Source organism: Myotis myotis, unplaced genomic scaffold (assembly GCF_014108235.1).
Source record: "Myotis myotis isolate mMyoMyo1 unplaced genomic scaffold, mMyoMyo1.p scaffold_m19_p_9, whole genome shotgun sequence".
In the NCBI taxonomy this organism is placed as follows: Eukaryota; Metazoa; Chordata; class Mammalia; order Chiroptera; family Vespertilionidae; genus Myotis; species Myotis myotis.
The window spans coordinates 48,733,671-48,754,874 of record NW_023416401.1 but is presented as its reverse complement, the minus strand read 5'-3'; the positions used below and the strand labels follow the sequence as shown (position 1 = coordinate 48,754,874).

Here is a 21,204-nt window from a genome sequence, read left to right as displayed (position 1 = left end):
ACCATAATTTAACTCATGTGATTACTCCATTACTTATTGAGACAATCTCTCTATGACAGTGTAAACTAAATATACTGCTACATGGGTTTGCCTTAAAAGTAGAATTGATCAATGAGTGATAGACTGAGACTGGCAATCAGGTTTTTTTCTGTTAGAGCAAATGGCTATTATATATTAATCCAAATATAAGTTTGAGTTGATTCTTTTCAAAATCAAAAATTTCATGATTCATTTTAGATACATATCCTCAATTTATCAATTTCTAAATTTTTAGTAATTGTTGTGGCTATTTCTGACCTACATCTGTATCTATTTACTTTAAGAGGGCCTTAGGTGATTGATTTTGATAATTCTCAGCATGTGACATGAAAAACATACTTTGTTCTTAATTAGAGTCATACAGAGTTTGCATCATAGAGGGGGAAATCTAAATCTGTTTTGCTTCTATTAAACTAGGTAAAAGAACCCTTTCAAGTATGTTATATTTATACCTGCTCTAATAAGTTTGGAAGATTAAGGGCATTGCTTCTTGAGCAAAGTTAAAAAGAATCAGATTGTTTTCTGGTAAATATTACAAATAGTGTTCTCCATAGCTGCCATGGGTGTCACACATTGCATTTTTCCATGCTTTTTATTTTTAAACTAGAAGTCCGGTGCATGAAATTTCATGCACTGGGGGAGGGAGTTACCTCAGCCCGGCATGCACCCTTTCACAGTCCCAGAACCCTCGGAGGATGTCCAACTGATGGCTCAGGCCTGCTCCCCATGGGCCGCTGTGCTCGCAGCCATCAGCCTGGTCTTGTGGCTGAGTGGAGCTCCCCCTGTGGGGGCAGTGCCTGCATTGAGCATCTGCCTCCTGGTGGTCAGTGCATGTCATAGCGACCTGTGGTTCCTGGTCGTTCTGCTGTTAGGGTCAATTTGCATATTACCCTTTTATTGTATAGGATAAGAGGATGACATAAATTGCCAATCCATGTAATTCCACTAAATTGAATTTTAACCAAACTCTACAAAATACAATTAGGAAAGGTGTTTAAAGATTATTCAGGCATATTGACTCAAACATGAACAGCCATGTTTTACAGCATGCACCCTCCATGGAAGTCCCCAGTGACACTTAAAAACAATAGTCACCCTTACTGGTGATTCCTGTAGCTGTCACACAGAGGTCCTGGGAATACCTCAGGTAATATAGGAATTCCTCCTGCAACATCCCTGAAAGGTGCTCACCCAGTCTTGCTTCCCCACTGAGGGCCTCTGCTCTTGTTTTCCTCTACTTATAATAACTGTGACTTTAGATCTTTAGGTCTTTGCTCAAACATTACTTCCTCATAGACCTTCCCTGACAAGTGAAAGAATGAAAAACAACAGAAATTTATTTTCTCACAGTTCTGAAGGCTAAAAGTCTGAGATCAAGGTGTTGGCAGGTTTGGTTTCTCCTGAGGCCTCTCTCCTTGGCTTGCAGATGGCTTTTTTCTCACTGTGTCCTCTCACCTGGTCTTTGTTCTGTGCACATCCCTGGGCTCTCTTTGCATGTCCAAATTTCCTCTCTTTATAAGAACAGCAATCAGATTGGATTAAGATCCACACCCTAAAGATCTTATTTTGGCTTAATCACCTCTTCAGGGCTCTATATCCAAATATAGTAACATTCTCAGAAAGTGTGGGTTAAGACTTTACCATGATTTTTGGGGAGACACAATTCAATTAATAACACCATTCTTTGCCAAAAGGCTTCTTTCTACTTTCTGGATTCCCACAGCCCAACACCTCCTTCTATTTCAAAACTTGTCTTTGCAGCATAATATCGTGCCCCTCACTACATGATATTTAATTGAACTTATTGAAAATGCATACTAATATACTGTGGCAGATGAGAAAATACGCCTCTCAGATTTCCTACTGCAGTAAGCCTAATTTGACTGATGGCCTCAACTGTGGTGCTTTGATTTCTTCCCTGCATGTATAGCAAGGTGACCTCCCCCTGGCTCTTCCCAGCCAATGACTGTGTGGAAAGGATATGGCAGGTTCTTTGTTTCATGAGATACACTACTCCTCTGGCTGAAGACTTTGCTTGAGGAACCCTGCCCCCCACCCCCAATCAGTCTCATTAAATTGTCTTCAAACTACACTGAAGTCAGACCTTTCTTTTTTCCCCTCTCTTTCGCAGGTTGAGATCTGCACTTGAGGCTGACACATCTCCCCATCTCCTCTGACTCCCTGCTCAGTTTTCCTCCCAGGCATTTTTTCCAATGGCCTCTAGCATGTCTATTCATCTTGACATCTTCTTGCAGGACCTGGACAAATTACTTCCATGTGTATAAATCATAGAGGTCTTCTCTTTTCTGACAATATGACTTAAACTGAAAGAATGCATTCAAGAGTAGAAATTCTAGCAGTCAATGGGAAATATACTAAGTATCCTGGAAATCATAAAGACATAACAAGTACAATTTAGATTTAGGGAAAGTATATTTCAGTGTTTTGAATAAATTAAGCATTTTAAAATATTTTATGTTCCACAAAATTTTATTCTGATCATAGGATATTTTATTCATCTTTAGACTTAAACTAAACATAGTTTTTCCTATGAAAACAACAACAAATTGACAGGAGTCCAGAGGAATAAGACCATATGTTCAGGAGAAGAACCTTCCATTTGAGCCTCCATACCTCTATCAGCAGAAGTAAAATGGGAACTATTCCAGATAGTCACAGCCTAATTACCACTGTCTACTTCAAGATTAGCCAGAACTAATCTCATTAAGCCCATTACCTGTTTATGTCAATCACCACAAGGAGTCCCAGACTTCTAACATTTCCCCACTGCACACATTTAAATCACTATGCATGTCCGTATTTTCTCTCTTCTGTCCCTGTCTTCCATCTTCCCTAACTCCTAAAACTTCTCCAGTGAGCATTCTGGAATTTATGGTCCATCATAAATAAAACTCCCATGTTCTCTTCTCAAAAAATTAGCTTTAAGTCATTCTAAATGAAACTGAAATCTCCCTTAAGGATGCTGCTTCCTCTGCAGGTACTCAGGAGGAGCTGTTTTGTCTCCCTCAGCCCTCAGCCCCCTGGACCTGAATTTGGGTAAATGTTGCCCTTGTTCTCCTTGTTCTATGTAATTTCTCTATGGTTCTAAAACTCTGTAATATTGATTAAAAGTCCATTATCACTTTGACCCACATAGCTCCTGTCACTCACTAAGTCGGTTCTAACCATGTGGTCTCCTTAACTTTACAAAGACTCACCAGCCCTACCCGGTTTGGTTCAGTGGATAGAGCATCGGCCTGTGGACTGAAAGGTCCCAGGTTTGATTCCGGTCAAGGGCATGTACTTGGTTGTGGGCAAATCCCCAGTAGGGAGTGTGCAGGAGGCAGCTGGTTGATGTTTCTAACTCTCTATCCCTCTCCCTTCCTCTCTGTAAAAAATCAATAAAATATATTTTAAAAAACAAAAAACAAAGACTCACCAGAAAACTATATTCTCAGGGTCACAGTATTTTTTATTCCCTTCCCAATAACATGCTCTCTGTAAATGTTGGAGATTAAACCCTTATCAGTGATAACATTTGCAAATATGTTCTCTGATGCAGTGGACTTCCTTGTTTTACTGATGTTTTCCTTTGCTGTGCAAAAGCTCTTTATTTTGATATAGTCCCATTTGTTTATTTTCTCTTTAGTTTCCATTGCCCTAGGAATAGTATCAGTGAAAAAATTACTTTGGCATATGTCTGAGATTTTGCTGCCTGTGGATTGCTCTAGTATTTTTATGGTTTCCCATCTTATGGTTAAGTTCTTTATCCATTTTGAGTTTATTTTTGTGTATGGTGTAATTTGGTGGTCTAGTTTCATTTTTTTGCATGTATCTGTCCAATTTTTCCAACACCATTTATTGAAGAGACTGTCTTAACTCCATTGTATATTCTTGCCTCCTTTGTCAAATATTAATTGAGCATATTGGTTCGGGTCGATTTCTAGGTTCTCTATTCTATTCCATTGATCTATATGTCTGTTCTTGTGCCAGTACCATGCTGTTTTGAGAACAGTGGCTTTGTAATACAGCTTGATATCTGGTATTAAGATCCCACCTTCTTTATTCTTTTTTCTCAGGATTGCTGCAGCTTTTCAGGGTCTACTTTTATTCCAGATTAATTTTCAGAAAATTTGTTCTAGGTCGGTGAAATATGATGTTGATATTTTAATGGGGAGTGCATTGAATCTATAGAATGCTCCAACATTTACAGGGAACTCATACAACTTAACAAAAGGAAGATAACCAACTTAATCAAAAAATGGGCAACGGACCTAAATAGATACTTTTCGAAAGAAGACAGAAGGAAGGCCAAGAGACATAGGAAAACATGCTAAAAGTCACTAATCATCCGAGAGATGCAAATCAAAATGACAATGAGGTACCATCTCACACCTGTCAGAATGGCTATCATCAACAAATCAACAAATGACAAGTGCTGGAGAGGATGTGGAGAAAAGGAACCCTCATGCACTGCTGGTGGGAATGCAGACTGGTGCAGCCACTGTGGAGAACAGTATGGAGTTTCCTCAGAAAACTAAAAATGGAACTCCCATTTGAACCAGTGATCCCACTTCTAGGAATATATCCCAAGAAACTAGAAACACCAATCAGAAAGGATATATGCACCCCTTTGTTCATAGCAGCACAATTCACCATAGCTAAGATTTGGAAACAGCCTAAGTGCCCATCAGTAGATGAGTGGATTAAAAAACTGTGGTACATCTACACAATGGAATATTATGCTGTGGTAAAAAAAAGAAGGAATTCTTACCATTTGCAATAGCATGGATGGAACTGGAGAGCATTATGCTAAGTGAAATAAGCCAGTCATAGAAAGATAAATATCACATGATCTCACTCATTTATGGAATATAATGAGCAGCATAAACTGATGAACAAAAAGAGATCCAGAGACAGAGAAGCATCGATCAGACCGTCAAACCTCAGAAGGAAGGTAGGGAAAATCCAGCCCGCCTCCGCGTGCAGAAATTCCATACATTTGTACTTTCTCAGTGACACAATCTGTCTCCAGTCGAGACTGTAATCCCTGCAATTTCCATGGTGCTAGTAACTATGGAGAAGTGTCTGAAGCACAGAAGTTCTTCACCCTGTCTATAATCCCAGACTTTTCTACCAAGCTTTATATTGAGACCAAGTGTCTTGCTTAGGCACAAACATTAATCAGATAAAATGTTAATTTCTCATTTTCCCCTCTCAACTGACTTTTTCTTTGTTATCTCTTTATCACATATTTTTTTGTATGGGGGTAAGGGGAGAGATCAACCAAAGGACTTATATGCAAGCATATAAGCCTAACCAATTGTCACAGAAAACAGTGGGGGGATAGGGGGTAACGTGGGGATAAGGACACATATGTAATAACTTAATCAATAAAAAATTTTTAAAAACATGCTCTCAAATATCTGCCTAATTTGGCCTGCTCCCTCATCTTACTTAATTTTTCAAATCAAATTGCAAAGAAACATGTCTACAATATTTAAAACTGCAACCACCATTCACTACATTCCTTATAATTCATTGCTTAATTTTTCTCCATGTGCCTTTTTTATTGGTGTCCTCCATCAGAATTTAAACTTCAAAGACACAGATTATGGTATTCACTGTTTATAACCAGTGTGTTGTATAACCAGTGTCTGCTATAGAGTAGGTAGTCAACAGATATTTATTGAATGAATACAATAAGTTGAATTTATTGAAATTATAATAATCCTCCCCTCCCCCAAGAAAGATGATTTAAATATTCTTTTAGGAAAAATAACATTACCTTTTGTTTTATTCAACATCTTTCTATTGTATTTTCTTTTCTGTTATGCTCCTTATGCTCTAATACACGCATAAATAAAACACAATATATTACCTTGAAGGATTCCATTTCTAACTATGCAGACATAAGTATATGTAGATATCATAATGATAGGAATAATTATTTTTGCATATTTAGGTTTTAATTTCCTCCAGCAACTCTATGGAGAATAGATTTGAGAGGGACAAAACCAGAGACTGGGAAAAATCATATTTAAAAGAAAATACAAAAAATATGTGCTAAAGAGATAACAAAGAAAAAGTCAGTTGAGAGGGGAAAATGAGAAATTAACATTTTATCTGATTAATGTTTGTGCCTAAGCAAGACACTTGGTCTCAATATAAAGCTTGGTAGAAAAGTCTGGGATTGTAGACAGGGTGAAGAACTTCCATGCTTCAGACACTTCTCCATAGTTACTAGCACCATGGAAATTGCAGGGATTACAATCTCGACTGGAGACAGATTGTGTCACCGCGAAAGTACAAATGAATGGAATTTCCGTACACTAAGGCGGGCTGGATTTTCATTAAATTAGGAGGCAGGTCCCTGCCCATTAACTACATGGGGGCCAACACTGACCTTCTAATCTAGAGTTTGTTTAGGAACCAGGGAAGCAGTGGAAATAGGGGTAAGGTTAAGTGTGGTGAGTTGGTGACAGACCAATCTTTAAAAAACTGATTTGTTAAATGTCTGAAAGGAACATTGGAGATTTAGGCTAATCTCGTTTTTTCAGGTGGGACAACATTCCTCCACCACAACCACCCCTCCCTAAGCCCCACCCCCAGGGAAGAGGGGACCTGCCGCAGACACACAGCTGGTCCCCTAGAGACCTAGGACTAGAATATGGGTCTCTGACACTCTGTCCAGTGACTTTCCCATCACATCAGGGAATCCAGGTTCCCTCAGCTTTAATGATAAAAGTGGTCACAAGATGGTCATCAAGTGATTGAGAAACATCCATGTGGCAAAAGAAGAACCTCTCTTCAGTCTAATGTAGTTGAACATCTGCTGTGTGCCATGTGCTAGGTCAGGGTTTTCATATGTAATCCTCTCAACAGCCTTACTTGATGCCAATTATCCCAATTTACAGATGGGAAAACTGAGGCTCAGACTGACAAAAATGCTTGGCCAAAGCCTCCCTGCTGAGCATTCACAGAGCTGGAATTTGAACACAGGACTCTCTGACTCCATAACCAACATTTTGTGTTATTGGAGAGTCTATAGTTCTGATCAGATTCATCTCACAAGCCATGTTGGTTACATCTGTTTGACATGGCTCCTCCAAAAGGAGTTTTTGCTGAGTTCAAGGTCAGAGAGGAGTGCTGTGATGGATTAGTGGAGTCTGCCTCAGGAGTGCACGGGTAGCATATGAGTGCCCTTCATTTGTCATTGTGCTGAAGCCCACATATGCCAAGACCCACTGCGTCACACCTTAGGATTTGTCCCTGAAGCTGCCTGCTCTTGCCTGTGATGGTCATGCAGTCTAGTCCTATTCTAAAAAATATAAAAAAAATAAAATAAATAAAAATAAAATAAATTTAAATTTTTTTTTAAAAGTCTGGGATGGAAAAATAAATGTGGAGTTCTCAATATGTTTGTGGTAGTTTAAACTATAAGAACAAACGAGGCAGCCCAGGATAATATACAGAGTCAGAATAAAAGTGAAGCAAAGAATAACACTATGAGAATAAGAACTTGGAACACTTGTAAAAGGGGGAATAATTTAATAGAGAAAATAAAATGTCAGAAAGTCCATCCCCATAAAAGACGGCATAGTGCACAGTGTGGTATAATGTAAACCAAGAGAATAGGGAATGTCAAGAATGAAAAAGAAAGCAGCATTCCCAACCAATGGGAGATTTGCTCAGTCCAGACAGCAACATTTCCATTGTATTCAAAATTAGGCCACTAAATGACGACCTAAGCTGATTCAGTGCCATGGAGAGAGAAGCAGCCAGCCTGCAGGGCATTGGGTGTGGCAACAAAGCTTTATTTAATTACAAATAAAAATAAGAGTGATAAGCTTGAATACATTTAGATGCTAAGAGGAAGAAGTACAAAGGGGAATGTAAAGATGCAGTAGAGTAATTAACAGAGGGTGGAGCATTGTGGAAACATTGGAGTGAAATAAAGAGCTGAATTGAGGGGGCTAAGAGGAATAGTAGTGATTTTAGGTGTGGATGTAAATTGGCTTTTAGGAAGAACACTGGATAGCTGGTGTAAATTGACTCTGATAGTCTCATTTTTATATTTAATAAAAATAAAAAATAATTGTAGGTAGAGGGTTTTCATACTAAGCATCAGGCATCTGTAAAATGTTGGAATATTCATAGAAGGAGATGGAAGAGGATGATAGCATAGAACAAGCAATAGGAATGAAGCCACCAATTTCTTGGGGACCCAAACTGCACAGTTGTGTAATATCCTCCAAGAAACCTCAGCTGTCCACATCTGCCAGTGATAAGCCCAGCATTGCCTTTGAATCTGAGTCAAATTTTTCCTAGGAAAGTGCAGTAAAATAAATATCACAAGATAATTGAGAGACCTGAGGTGAAGGAAGTAGAATCAATGATCTGGGTGGGCCAGGAAAGGAAGAGATGCCAGCAGGAGTTGATAGATTAGAAAAGGATAAAGGAATTGAAAAATATTTAGGCTTTCAAGCAAAGAGTAGAAATAACATGTGTTAAATCATGGGAGAATTGGAAGGTTGAGAATATAAAGTCAGAGAGAGGGTATAGACTTTCTCAGGTAGATTTGTTCCAGATCATTTCACATTCAAGAAATTGGTAATGAGAGGGGTAAATTTTGTGAGACTTAAGGATGTCCATAAATTTGAGGATAGGTAAGATTTGGGATCAAAAAAAAAAAAAAAGAAGAAGAAAAAAAGAAAAGAAAAACAACAACATAGAAATGTCCTAGTTTAAATTCTAGATAAGAAATCTGACTGAGAGAAATAACTTGTTTGAAGTCACATAGCTACTAATGGTAGAATCCTAAATAGAGTAAAATCCTTTTGATGACTAAAGTAGATTTTTAAAAATATTGGCTCTTGTTACCTAATATTGGGGAGTGAGTTGATGATTCTTTTGTTCTCTGAAATTTAGGAATCAATCACCTGAGGTAAGTGCTGGTATCTTTGTGAACAATATATCTTAGAAAAAATGAAGCAATAGTAAAAAGATTTAAAATATGCTTTTTCTTTGCTCATGACTTCATTTGTGATTAATAGCTCCCTTTCCCATTTGCATATATACCTTATGAATGAAGAAGTTGTTAAGTGAGATATTTGGATGAAATTTATTATTTTCTTGTATTACTTTCAAATACTAGCCAATGAAGAAATGTGATAAGTATATTATTTTAAAAACTCTTAAATTTGCATATTGAGTTGTAAGGATTTTTATAGTGTTGTTGCAAATATTTTTTCCATGTTTTCTAGGTGTATTGAAAGTTATTCTAGAATTTCAGAGTTGGTGTGTTACATGCTGATTATCTATCTCTTGTAAAAAGAAAAGTACTTTAGCAGCAGTGTTAACAAGCTATGCTGTGTACAAATGTGCACGTGTTATCATCACTTTGACAACAGGTGTCTTGTCTCTGTGGAGAACACAGAACAGGTGCCACAACTTGCTGAGCTGACTTTCACTGTATGTTTTCTTTTTTTTGAAATATATTTTATTGATTTTTTTACAGAAAGGAAGGGAGAGAGATAGAGAGTCAGAAACATCGATGAGAGAGAAACATCGACCAGCTGCCTCCCGCACATCTCCCACTGGGGATGTGCCTGCAACCCAGGTACATGCCCTTGACCGGAATCGAACCCGGGACCCCTCAGTCCACAGGCCGACGCTCTATCCACTGAGCCAAACCAGTTTCGGCCACTGTATGTTTTTATTTAGCTTTCAGGAGATAAATACAATTGCCTCCTCACCTCCCAAAGAAGGAATTTCATAAGAACATGGCAAATGACTATGACTAATATTATAAAATCAATTGTCACATGATTTTTGTAGGGAGTGGCTATAGGGTTAAGCCTCAGACTGACCTGTTGGTAAAGCCACAAACAAGTATTAGCTTAGAGGGCACAGCCCTCTTAGTATAATTAAGCTTGACCTTATGACGCTCCCTAGATCCTATCTGGGTAGATAATGGGCTATGGGTGGTGCAGCAAGTGCTGCCAAACAAGTGAAACTCACAAGAACATTGTAACTATGGTGACCACTGCCTTGGTTACCTCTGGCTATAAAATAAAGGCTCAGCTTGCTGTCTGGATCTTTCTCTGTGGCTTCAGCCAGGCACAAGAGATCTACCTAGACCAGGGGTGGGCAAACTTTTTGACTCGAGGGCCACAATGGGTTCTTAAACTGGACCGGAGGGCCGGAACAAAAGTGTGGATGGAGTGTTTGTGTGAACTAATATAAATTCAAAGTAAACATCATTACATAAGAGGGTACGGTCTTTTTTTTTTTTTTTTTTTTAGTTTTATTCATTTCAAACGGGCCGATCCAGCCCACGGGCCATAGTTTGCCCATGGCTGACCTAGACCCAGCTTATTCTCTTTGTCTGTCTTTCCTTTAATCCTTCGCTGCCCGCCCCCCCCCCCCCCCCCCCCCCAGTCTCACCAAACCCTTGGCTGTGCTGGTCTGGCACATGTGGTGCCCAATGTGGGGAAGGACGCTCCAGTGAAGCACATGCAGAAAGTAAAAAGGAAGGTAAGGAGCAAAGTTTAGTAATAACTAGGTGTAAAACATGTGAAATTTGGGATCGCAGGAAAAGAATTTATACTTATTCATGCTTAAGGCTATGCTCCAAGCATGGGGCTGTTCTGTGAGGTATCAACAGCTTTTTGATTTGTTGGATTTTATAAGTAAAACCTACCCATGGTTTCCTGAGGAAGGAAAGGTAAATGTAGAGACATGGGAGAAGGTAGGAAAGCAACTTAGAGAGATCATTTTGTAGCTGAAGGTCCAGGGAGAATTCCTCTCTCTACTTTCAGTCTGTGGTCACTAATTCAGGACTGCCTAGAGCCCACTCCCAAAAGGGAATGGATGAATGTGGCAGGGGAACTAAGATGGATAGTGGAAGGTTACCAGAGGCTTAATATTGTCACAAAGGCTTCTCTCTCACCAGGAGACTACTTATTATGGAAGTATTATATTCATGTTTGTGCTGACATTGGATCAGCCTACGTTCGGGGAATAGTATTAGCCACCGCATTAAAGGAGATGTTACTCACTGGTCAGCAGAAAAAGAAAGGGGGCTGCTTTAGCTGTGGCAAACTAGGGCATTTTGCTAAAAACTGTAATGTTAGAAATAGAAGTCAAAGGGTTACAGAGAGTAGAAACAAGCAACCTGGACTATGTCCAAGATGCAGAAGAGGAAAGCATTGAGCAAATGAATGCCACTCCAAGACTGATGTAGATGATAATCCAATGCCCCCTAAGCAGGGAAACTTCAAGCAGGGCCAGCCCCGGCCCCACCAAACAGTGGGGTCCTTATCCTTGACCCCACTGTAGCCTTTCCAGCCAACTCAGTAAACCTTTATCATACCACCCCGGGAAATGCAGGATTGGCAAGTTCTACCTGGGGTGATAGATCAGGACTCAGGCAATAGTGGAAAGAGCCAATCCTACTCTTAAAATGCAACTATAAAAACAAAAAATGGGGGAGAAGAATGTTATGCTTTAAAGTTTTTTTTAATTACAATGCAGAGAGTTGTATAGTGGCCAAAAGGCACCAGACTTCCAGTGCAATAGTCTCTACCAAGGTGGAAGGATGCACAAACCAGACAAGAGTTTTACCAGATCTAGTAATGATGTGGGAAACAGATTGTGTTTTGTATCTTTCCAGAAGGAGCAGTGCAGCCAATTTGGGTACCAGAGCATTATGTGCATCACCACAATGGACCCAGAGAATCTCCTTGTCCCTTCGTTCAAAAGAAGGAGAGTTGCCCTGATGACAGCAAAGCAGAAAAAAGAAGAAAAGGAAGGCTATGCAAGGGACATAAGTGCCAACATGGGGTGAGCTGAAGAAGTTAACAACTGAGGCCCAGCAGATGGTATAAAAGAAAGAAGTGGAAGCTACTCCCTCAACCATGTTTCTGGCTATGTTAGCATTGGTTAGCTGCCAGTCTTGTGCAGCCAAGTCCAAGGACTCTTGAGTAAATCAGCAAAAGAAACTTTCATTTAGTAGAAAAATGTTACTGTAGTTTGATTTCTCTCCTATTGCTGTGTTGCATTGGCATTGTTTGGTTAATAGCCATATCTGGGTTTTGCATTGGCATTGTTTTGTTATTGTTATAATAGCCAGAATTTTGTTCTTGATGTTTAAGTTTTACTTTCATTATAGTAGCTTAAAAACAAAGGAAAGGTGAGATGTAGGGAGTGGCTATAGGGTAAAGCCTCCGACTTACCTGTTGGCAAAGCCACAAACAAGTCCTAGTTTAGAGGGCACAGCCCTCTTAGCATAATTAGGCTTGACCTTATGATGCTCCCTAGATCCAATCTGGGTAACTAATGGGCTGTGGGAGGTGCAGCAAGTGCTGTCAAAACAAGCGAAACTCACAAGAACATTGTAACTATGGTGACCACTACCTTGTTTACCTCTAGCTATAAAGTAAGGCTCAACTTGCCTTCTGGATCTCTCTCTGTGGCCTCATCCAGGCATACGAGGCCCATCCATCTAGACCCAGCTTATTCTCTTTGTTTGTCTTTTCTTTAATCCATTGCCCCCATTCCCCATCTCAACCTCAGGATCACCAAACCCTTGACTGTGCTGGCCCAGCACAGATTTGAATTCAGCACATCTTGACTCTTTATAGCAGTGGTTCTCAACCTTGGCTGCACATTAGAATCACCTGGGAATCTTTTTAAAATCCTGATTTCTGGGCCTCACCTTCCAGAAATTCTGTTTCTTTGTTATGGGGTGGGGCCACAACATTAGTAATGAATCTTTTTTAAAATCCTGATTTCTGGGCCTCATCCTCTGGAAATTCTGTTTCTTTGTTACTAATGTTGTGGCTCCACCCCATAACAAAGAAACAAAATTTCCGGAGGATGAGGCCCAGAAATCAGGATTTTAAAAAGATTCTCAGGTGATTCTAATGTGCAGCCAAGGTTGAGAACCACTGCTTTATAGGGAGGGAGATTCTCTTTTGCAGTAATAATATCAATAATGTAATGTAATCTATTGAGTATGTAATAAATTTTGGCTGATACATTTAAATTCTAATCCTCTTATTAGATAACTATTGTATTTTAATTAGTAAGTAACTTTAAGCCCCAATACTTGAAAACACAAGAGACAATAAATCTATGTCATGGAAATATTAACAATTTTAAGACAACATATTTATTAGGCATTTAAGGCATATGCATTTATAAAAGTATTTGAGTAGGTGTGTGATGCTTGGCTTTATATGAGACTTAGAATTTTGGAAACATATTCCAGGTGGAGGAATCATGGGGGTATGAAAGAGAAAAGTACTTTTGGGAATAACAGCTAATTTTGAATTAATGGAGCATAGAGTGTGTACAAAATAGGGACAAAGGCAAAACTAAGACTAAACTGGAGTAGGCAGGGGCTAGATCCTGAAGCAATCATTGATTAGTTATAAAGTTACAATGTAAGCCAATCAACAAGGATAGAAAACAGAAATAGCATTATGAACAAAAGTTGAACTAAAAATTAAAATTCACAAATCACATAGTATTAATATTTTTTAATTTTTATTGATTTCAGAGATGAAGGGAGAGGGAGAGAGAGATAGAAACATCAATGGTTGTGAGGAAGCATGGGACGTGGTTGGAAAGTCTGTAAGGAGGATTCTCTGAAAGTTTGGGGGCTTAGAGGGACCTTGCCGAAGGTGGCAGCCCCTGCCTTGACTTTTCTAAACAAGCCTGAGCTCCCGGGAGTTTTACTGGAATTTCTATGTTTAGCCTTTAGACATGACCTTGAAGAAGCATGTGCTCTCTCGAGGATAGTTACCCTGCTGATAGTATCTATAGGTTAATTTTAGTTCAGGCTGTTGCTATAATAAAAGCTTAAGGAGGCAGGTGAATGGGATATCTGGTTCCTTTAGCCAAGTAGTCCCTTAGCCCTCTCTTTCACAGAAACATGTGTCAGTGTAATCATTCATCCATTGCTCAGGGTCTGTTGGTCAGTCCTGGCAAATGATGAGAGGGAATCATTGATCAGCTGCCTCCTGCATGCACCCTACTGGGGATCAGGCTCAAAACCAGGCATGTGCCCTTGACCAGAATCAAACCCAGGACCCTTCAGTCCACAGGCTGATGCTCTATCCACTGAATCAAACCAGCTAGGGCCACATATTATTTACATGGGAACTATGGTGAAAGTATTATCTCTTTTTCCAACTAATGAAAATATAAATTTTATCTCAAAAGACATGCTTAAAATTGTGTGGCTTCTCATTTCTTAACCTATTTGATTATTCAGTATTGCATAGTATTAAACATTATTATCACTGAAATTCTTTCCCATTGGCCTGTATCTATATGATAAAAGGCTAATATGCAAATAGACCAAACAGCGGAAGGATTGGTCATTATGACATGCACTGACCACCAAGGGGCAGATGCTCAATGCAGGAGCTGCCCCCTGGTGGTCAGTGCACTCCCACAGGGGGAGTGCCACTCAGCCAGAAGCCAGGCTTATGGCCAGTGAGCACAGTAGCCATGGTGGGAGCCTCTCCCACTTCCTCAGCAGCACTAAGGATGTCTGACTGCCAGCTTAGGCCTGCTTCTTCAGACATCCCCTGAGAACTCTCGGAATGCAAGAGGGTGCGGGGCTGGGTTGAGGGACTCCATCAAGTGAACAATTTTCATGCACCAGGCCTCTAGTTAATATATAATGTCTAATCTTTTCTTCAATGCCTTCTTCAAAACTATGTTTCCAGCAGAACATAATTTTTCTACTGCCTTTTCTTGAATTATATTCAGTGAATAAGTGTATCAACTGCCCTAATAACCTTACTCTGGTTACCATGATTTCTCCCTGTGACACACACTTACAGCCTTTTCTATATTTCCACTTATCAAAACCTACTTATATCATTAGGTCAACTCCCAGGAAAATGCTACTTTTTATGTGAAGTTCTAATCAATCAAGAAGAATTAGTCTTCTTTTTTTTCTCCTACAGATGTGTATAACCCTTTATTCCAAGACTAGTATTGCTTCCTTCTTTCATTCTATATATATATATATATATATATATATATATATATATATATATATATATCTCCAAACCTCCTATACAAGGTGTTAACTTATTAAGAGATCTCTGGTCCTGGCCACTGTGGCATCCCCCAACGTCATCTTCTTTGTTCAGTTCTCAATTTCTGCATCTCTTTCTGGTATATCTAGGATGGTTAATCTCCACTAAATATGCAATCTAGTCTCACTGTCAAGAAAAGTTCTGAACAAACCAACATTCAGGCATAATGTATTTAAAACATTAAACTCATTCATCCTGGCCCTGATATATTCTGTTTTACACTAAAACACCATGAAACTCATTACCAGTTATCTGATATAGTTACCCAGTTGATATTTCCTTTATTCCTTTATCCTTGACTATTCTGTTAGTCTTTATGGTCAGGAATAATGTCTTCAATCTTTTAGTTTCTACCCAGAACGTTGATTATTCAAATCAGTAGACAGCAAATGTTTCATTAAATATTTGTTGAATGAATGAATGATTAAAGCCTGTGCAGAAATCAATAAAGACTTGGTGGAGATGCATAGGTTGCCATTGTGCCTGTTTTCCTTCTGATCAGAGGGCCCTGTGATTGGTGAGGAATGGCTCTGCCAGAGGAAATCCTGCCCTCTCTATGTGATAAAGGGAAAGAAGAAAGAGTCTTATTATGAATTAGAGGCCCGGTGCATGGATTTGTGCACCAGTGAGATCCCTCAGCATGGCCTGCGGGGATTGGGCTGAAACTGGCAGTCCAAAATCCCCGGAGGGATGTAGTAGTGCATGAAGTGGCAGGCGGCCAGGAAGGAGCCTAAGCCTGGGACAGGTGCTGCACCACTCTCGCTCATCCTTGCCCTGCTGCGCCTGCTGCCACTGCTCAGTAGGCTCATTGCCTCTCTGCTGCGGTCTCCGTGCTCATCCTAGGGCGATGACAGCTCTCCTATGACTGAGAAGCAGCTGTGGGCTCACACCTAGTTAGTTCTGATGCCAGTCCTGTTCCTGGTCCTGGTCTGGATAGGGGAAGGGCTCATAGGGGCGTGTCTGTGGGAGAGGCTCATGCCTCCACAGCTGCGCTCCCCAGCAGTGAGCCCAGTGTCTGGTGCCTGTGGGTCAGCTGAGTGGCGTTCTCACTGTGGGAGCACACTGACCACCAGGGAGCATCTCCTGCATTGAGTGTCTTCCTCCTGGTGGTCAGTGTGCATCATAGCAACCAGTCGAACGGCCAAATGGTCACTTAGGCTTTTATATTTATATATATAGATAAACTACCCAGCATTCAATAATGTTGCTAGTTGTAAGTGTAAGCATGGCAACATAAACTTTTTAAAGCCACAAGGGAACCTTAAGCTTATTCACAATTTACCCTTTATACAAAAGAGGCTCCTAAAAATGAAAAAGGTCAAGTTATTTGCCTAAATTGCAATAGAATTGAGACAGAAGCCAAAGATTCCTGACTCACTATCCAAATCTCTTTGCATTGTGAGTACATTTACTTTACAACATTAGTGATAAACTAAGCTAATGGTGTTTAAATTTTTATATTTCCTGAATGGTGATTAAATTTTTAATGTGTTATGACTGTACCACAAAATCATGAAAAACCTTTGCAAGGATGTATGATTTAAACTGCGATTTTATGATAGGACGCTCTTTTCTTGATACTGACGGAGCTTAGCTTACTATAACCTTTTTGCAATGGAATTTCTGATCAGCCTGACAGATTTTATACAACAGTAAATGTAAAAATTTTGAGCAAATACTCCCCCAATTCCCAAGGCAACAACTTAAAAAAGGAAAACAACGGATGTCACAGGAGGAGCCTACAGGAGCTTGTGTGTGTGACCTGGTGGAACTTTGCACTCTGACATCGTAGGAGGCAGGAAAGCATTTGTGTTACCGCCCCCGGGTGAAACAGTCCCTGAGAGTCACTTAGAGAGCGGCTGTGGATGTCACTCTTCGCTCTTTGCAGCCCCGAGGAGACTTCTTAGTGCACTTGCAGCAATAACAGAAAGAATCAATTCAACTTTGGAGATAAGGAGGGGCTCAAAGACATTTTGTTTCACATTGCTCAAATTTATTACTGTACTGAACGCTGTTGTGTTTGTTTGCCAGGGCCCTCAGAACAAAGCTCCACAGACTGGTGGCTTAAACTTGACATGTTATTTCTTCAGACAGGGCTACCTGGACAGGCTCCTTGTGGAGAAGGATCAGGGACTGAAGACTTCACAGTCCTCACCCTCAGCTTTGTTTACACAGCTGTCTGCTCCAAGCTCAGGGCTCAGCCCTTCCTTCCACGCCCTTTCCTTCTCCAAGAAAGAATGACAGGGCAATGACCACCTTGCAGACGGCTGGGTCATTAAAACATATCAGGCAGGGAGCACGGCCATGGCGGGCTCCAACAGAGGCCTGAGCCACCCAATTTAAAGTAACTGCCCCCAAGTCACACTGTCAATGCTGTTGTCATTTTCTTCATGACTCCAGTGTCTACTCAAATCTTGTTTATTTTATTTATGGCCATTTCTTCCCAGATCATGTCCAGCACAGTTTATGTCTGTCTTTGTCACTGCTATGTCCCCGGTGCCTAGAACAGTGCCTGGCACACGGTATCTGATCAATAAATGTTGGTGAAATGAATGAAAGAAATAGTGAGCTGGACATGATCTAGGAAGGGAAGGGCCAGTAAACCACTGGAACAGAGTGAGCAAAGGGAAGAGGACAGGGGCTGATTTTGGAGGGCTTGGCAGGTCATTTGGTTTTACTCATGCTATAGGGAGTTGGGGGATTCTGGGTAGGGGAGGGACATCATCTGACGTGTTTTAAGATGGACCTGTGGGCTGGTGAGGCTATGGGACATTTAGCAAGAACAAATGGATGCTGCTTCTGGGCTTGTCAAGGAAAACTGGTCTAGGAGTCACTTCATTTTTAAAAAGGAGGTCTGTCCCCAGGCCCTGTCCCCAGCCCTGTGCTCTCCTTCCTCCAGACCCCTGAGTGTCAGTGGTGGTGTTGTCCCTTGTCACCTGGAACCCCATGCAGCCGGAACCCAGGCCTAGCGGGGCTGGGGTCCACACCCGATTTCTGCCCCTGAGGTCGCAGCACTCTGAGGGTTCAGGGGACACAGTGATGTACGCCTCCACCGAGTGCAAGGCTGAGGTGACACCCTCCCAGCATGGCAACCGCACTTTCAGCTACACGCTGGAGGACCACACCAAGCAGGCCTTCGGAATCATGAATGAACTGCCTTTCAGCCAGCAGCTGTGCGATGTCATGCTTCAGGTCAAGTACCAGGACGCACTGGCTGCACAGTTCATGGCCCACAAAATGGTTCTGGCTTCATCCAGCCCTATCTTCAAGGCCATGTTCACCAACGGGCTGCGGGAGCAGGGCATGGAGGTGGTGTCCATCAAGGACATCCACCCCAAGGTCATGGAGCGTCTCATCGAGTTCGCCTATACAGCCTCTCTCTCCATGGGTGAGAAGTGCGTGCTCCATGTCATGAACGGTGCCGTCATGTACCAGATCGACACTGTCGTCCAAGCTTGCAATGACTTTCTGGTGCAGCAGCTGGACCCCAGCAATGCCATAGGCATCGCCAACTTTGCTGAGCAGATTGGCTGTGCTGAGCTTCACCAGAGTGCCCGAGAGTACATCTACATGCACTTCGGGGAGGTGGCCAAGCAAGAGGAGTTCTTCAGCCTGTCCCACTGCCAGCTGGTGACCCTCATCAGCCGGGATGATCTGAATGTACGCTGAGAGTCTGAGGTCTTCCATGCCTATATCAATTGGGTCAAGTACGACTGTGAGCACCAACGCTTCTATGTACAGGCGCTGCTGCGGGCCGTGCGCTGCCACTCGCTGACGCCCCACTTTCTGCAGATGCAGCTGCAGAAGTGTGAGATCTTGCAGTCAGGCTCCCACTGCAAGGACTACCTGGTCAAGATATTCCAGGAGCTCGCCCTGCACAAGCCCACACAGGTGATGCCCTGCCAGGCCCCCAAGGTGGGCCGGCTCATCTACACTGCTGGTGGCTATTTCCGCCAGTCACTCAGCTACCTGGAGGCCTACAACCCCACTGATGGCACATGGCTCCGGTTGGCAGACCTGCAGGTGCCTCAAAGTGGCCTGGCAGGCTGCGTGGTGGGCGGGCTGCTGTATGCCGTGGGCGGCCGGAACAACTTGCCTGATGGCAACACCGACTCCAGCGCCCTGGACTGCTACAACCCCATGACCAACCAGTGGTCGCCCTGTGCACCCAGGAGTGTCCCACGCAACCGAATTGGGGTTGGGGTCATCTACGGGCACATCTATGCTGTTGGTGGCTCCCATGGATGTATCCACCACAACAGTGTGGAGAGATATGAGCCAGAGCGTGATGAGTGGCACTTGGTGGCCCCAATGCTGACTCAAAGAATCGGGGTGGGCGTGGCTGTTCTCAACCGGATGCTCTATGCCATTGGGGGCTTTGACGGGATGAACCGCCTCAACTCAGCCGAATGTTACTATCCAGAGATGAGTGGCGAATGATCACACCCATGAACACCATACGAAGTGGGGCAGGAGTCTGTGTCCTGCACACCTGTATTTATGCTGCTGGGGGCTACGATGGTCAGGACCAGCTGAACAGTGTGGAGTGCAACAACGTGGAGACAGAAACGTGGACTTTCGTAGCTCCAATGAAGCACCGGCGAAGTGCCCTGGGGATTACTGTGCACCAGGGGAGAACCTATGTTCTCGGGGGCTACGACAGCCACACATTCCTGGACAGTGTGGAGTGTTATGACCCAGACACGGACACCTGGAACGAGGTTACCTGCATGACATCTGGCTGGAGTGGTGTGGGCGTCGCCGTCACCATAGAGCCCTGCTGGTAGCAGATCGACCAGCAGAACTATGCCTGTTGAACTACTTTGGTTTTCTTGGGCAAAAAATGGTCCCATCGAGAGTACTGTTTTTGTACAAAAATAGGGACAAAAGAAAAGCGACAGAGCAAATGCGTGTCCACCAGGATGTGAGGCTGGGATGCCCTAGTGTTAGAATGACTACTTGAAAGGAAAAAGACCAGAGTGGGAGCCCATGAGCCCGTGAGCCCGTGAGCCAGCCAGAATAGTCCCAGGAATGTCCAAGAGAGTACGGGGCGGCTGGGGGGGGGGGGGGTGGGATCCAGCAGGGTGGGTTCCTGGGAAAGAAAACCTCCCATCCACTATCCCAAGAAGGGGCCTGGGTCCCACCAGCAGATGCCACCTCCCTTTGGGGTGAAAGCAAGTCCTGAGGTCAGGCTAGTTTTTGTCCCTTGTGTCTCTGTGATTGGTTCCTAGAGGACTGGGAAGGAGCCAACTGAGGCCTTGGCGGTGAGGCCCTTCAGGAGGTAGGGACCCCAGGATGCGCCTGTACATAGAAACCACTGGATATTTTTGTCCTGGACAGTCATTTTGTTGATAAGTAACCCTGTAACTTTCCAATGAAAATAAAGAACAAACTAGTGTCTTCTAAAAATAAATATATATTGTCTTCTAAAAATAAATAAATATATATATATATATATAATCAGGCAGGACTTGATGACTGTGTTCTTGGCCAAATACTGGGCCTAAACAAGGCACAATTCTTCCTAATCCCTGCAGCTCAGTAATCCCGGGACAAGAAAAATGACCTTTTCCTCTCCCCAAAGTTGTCCATTTTCCTGCTTTCAGCATGAATGGTAGTTCTTTTCAGGAAAGAACTTGCTATGCTTTGTTATAAGCTCTGGACAAAATAGTCAGGCAGGTGACATCCTAATATATAAAAAGCCAGGGGCTGTCACAACCGAAACAACCAGATGAATGACCAAACAGCAGGCTGTGTGGGGTGTTCAGGCCGGCAGGAGGGTTAGTGAGGGATGACCAAATGACTGTACAGCAGGCTGCATGGGGAGACCAGGCAGGCAGGGGGATTAGTGAGGGACGACCAAATGACTGAACAGCAGGCTGTCTGGGGAGACCAGGCCAGCAGAGGGGGGCAGTTGAGGGTGACCAGGCTGGCGGGAGGAGGAGGGCAGTAAGGGGCAACCAGGCCAGCGGGACAATCAGGCCAGTGTGGGGGGAAGGCAGTTGAGGGCAACCAGGCTAGCAGGCAGAGGCAGTTAGGGGTG

The 21,204-nt window shown here is 42.4% G+C and overlaps 1 protein-coding gene across 1 annotated transcript; it reads left to right on the top strand.

Moving 5' to 3' along the window:
* The first annotated feature begins 18,031 nt into the window (after positions 1-18,031).
* On the top strand, positions 18,032-19,978 carry LOC118663270 (kelch-like ECH-associated protein 1). Its single transcript, XM_036322717.1, is given in 2 exon segments — positions 18,032-19,584; positions 19,587-19,978. Coding segments are annotated over 2 exon segments (1,869 nt in total). The 5' UTR covers positions 18,032-18,107.
* Positions 19,979-21,204: the final 1,226 nt, after the last annotated feature.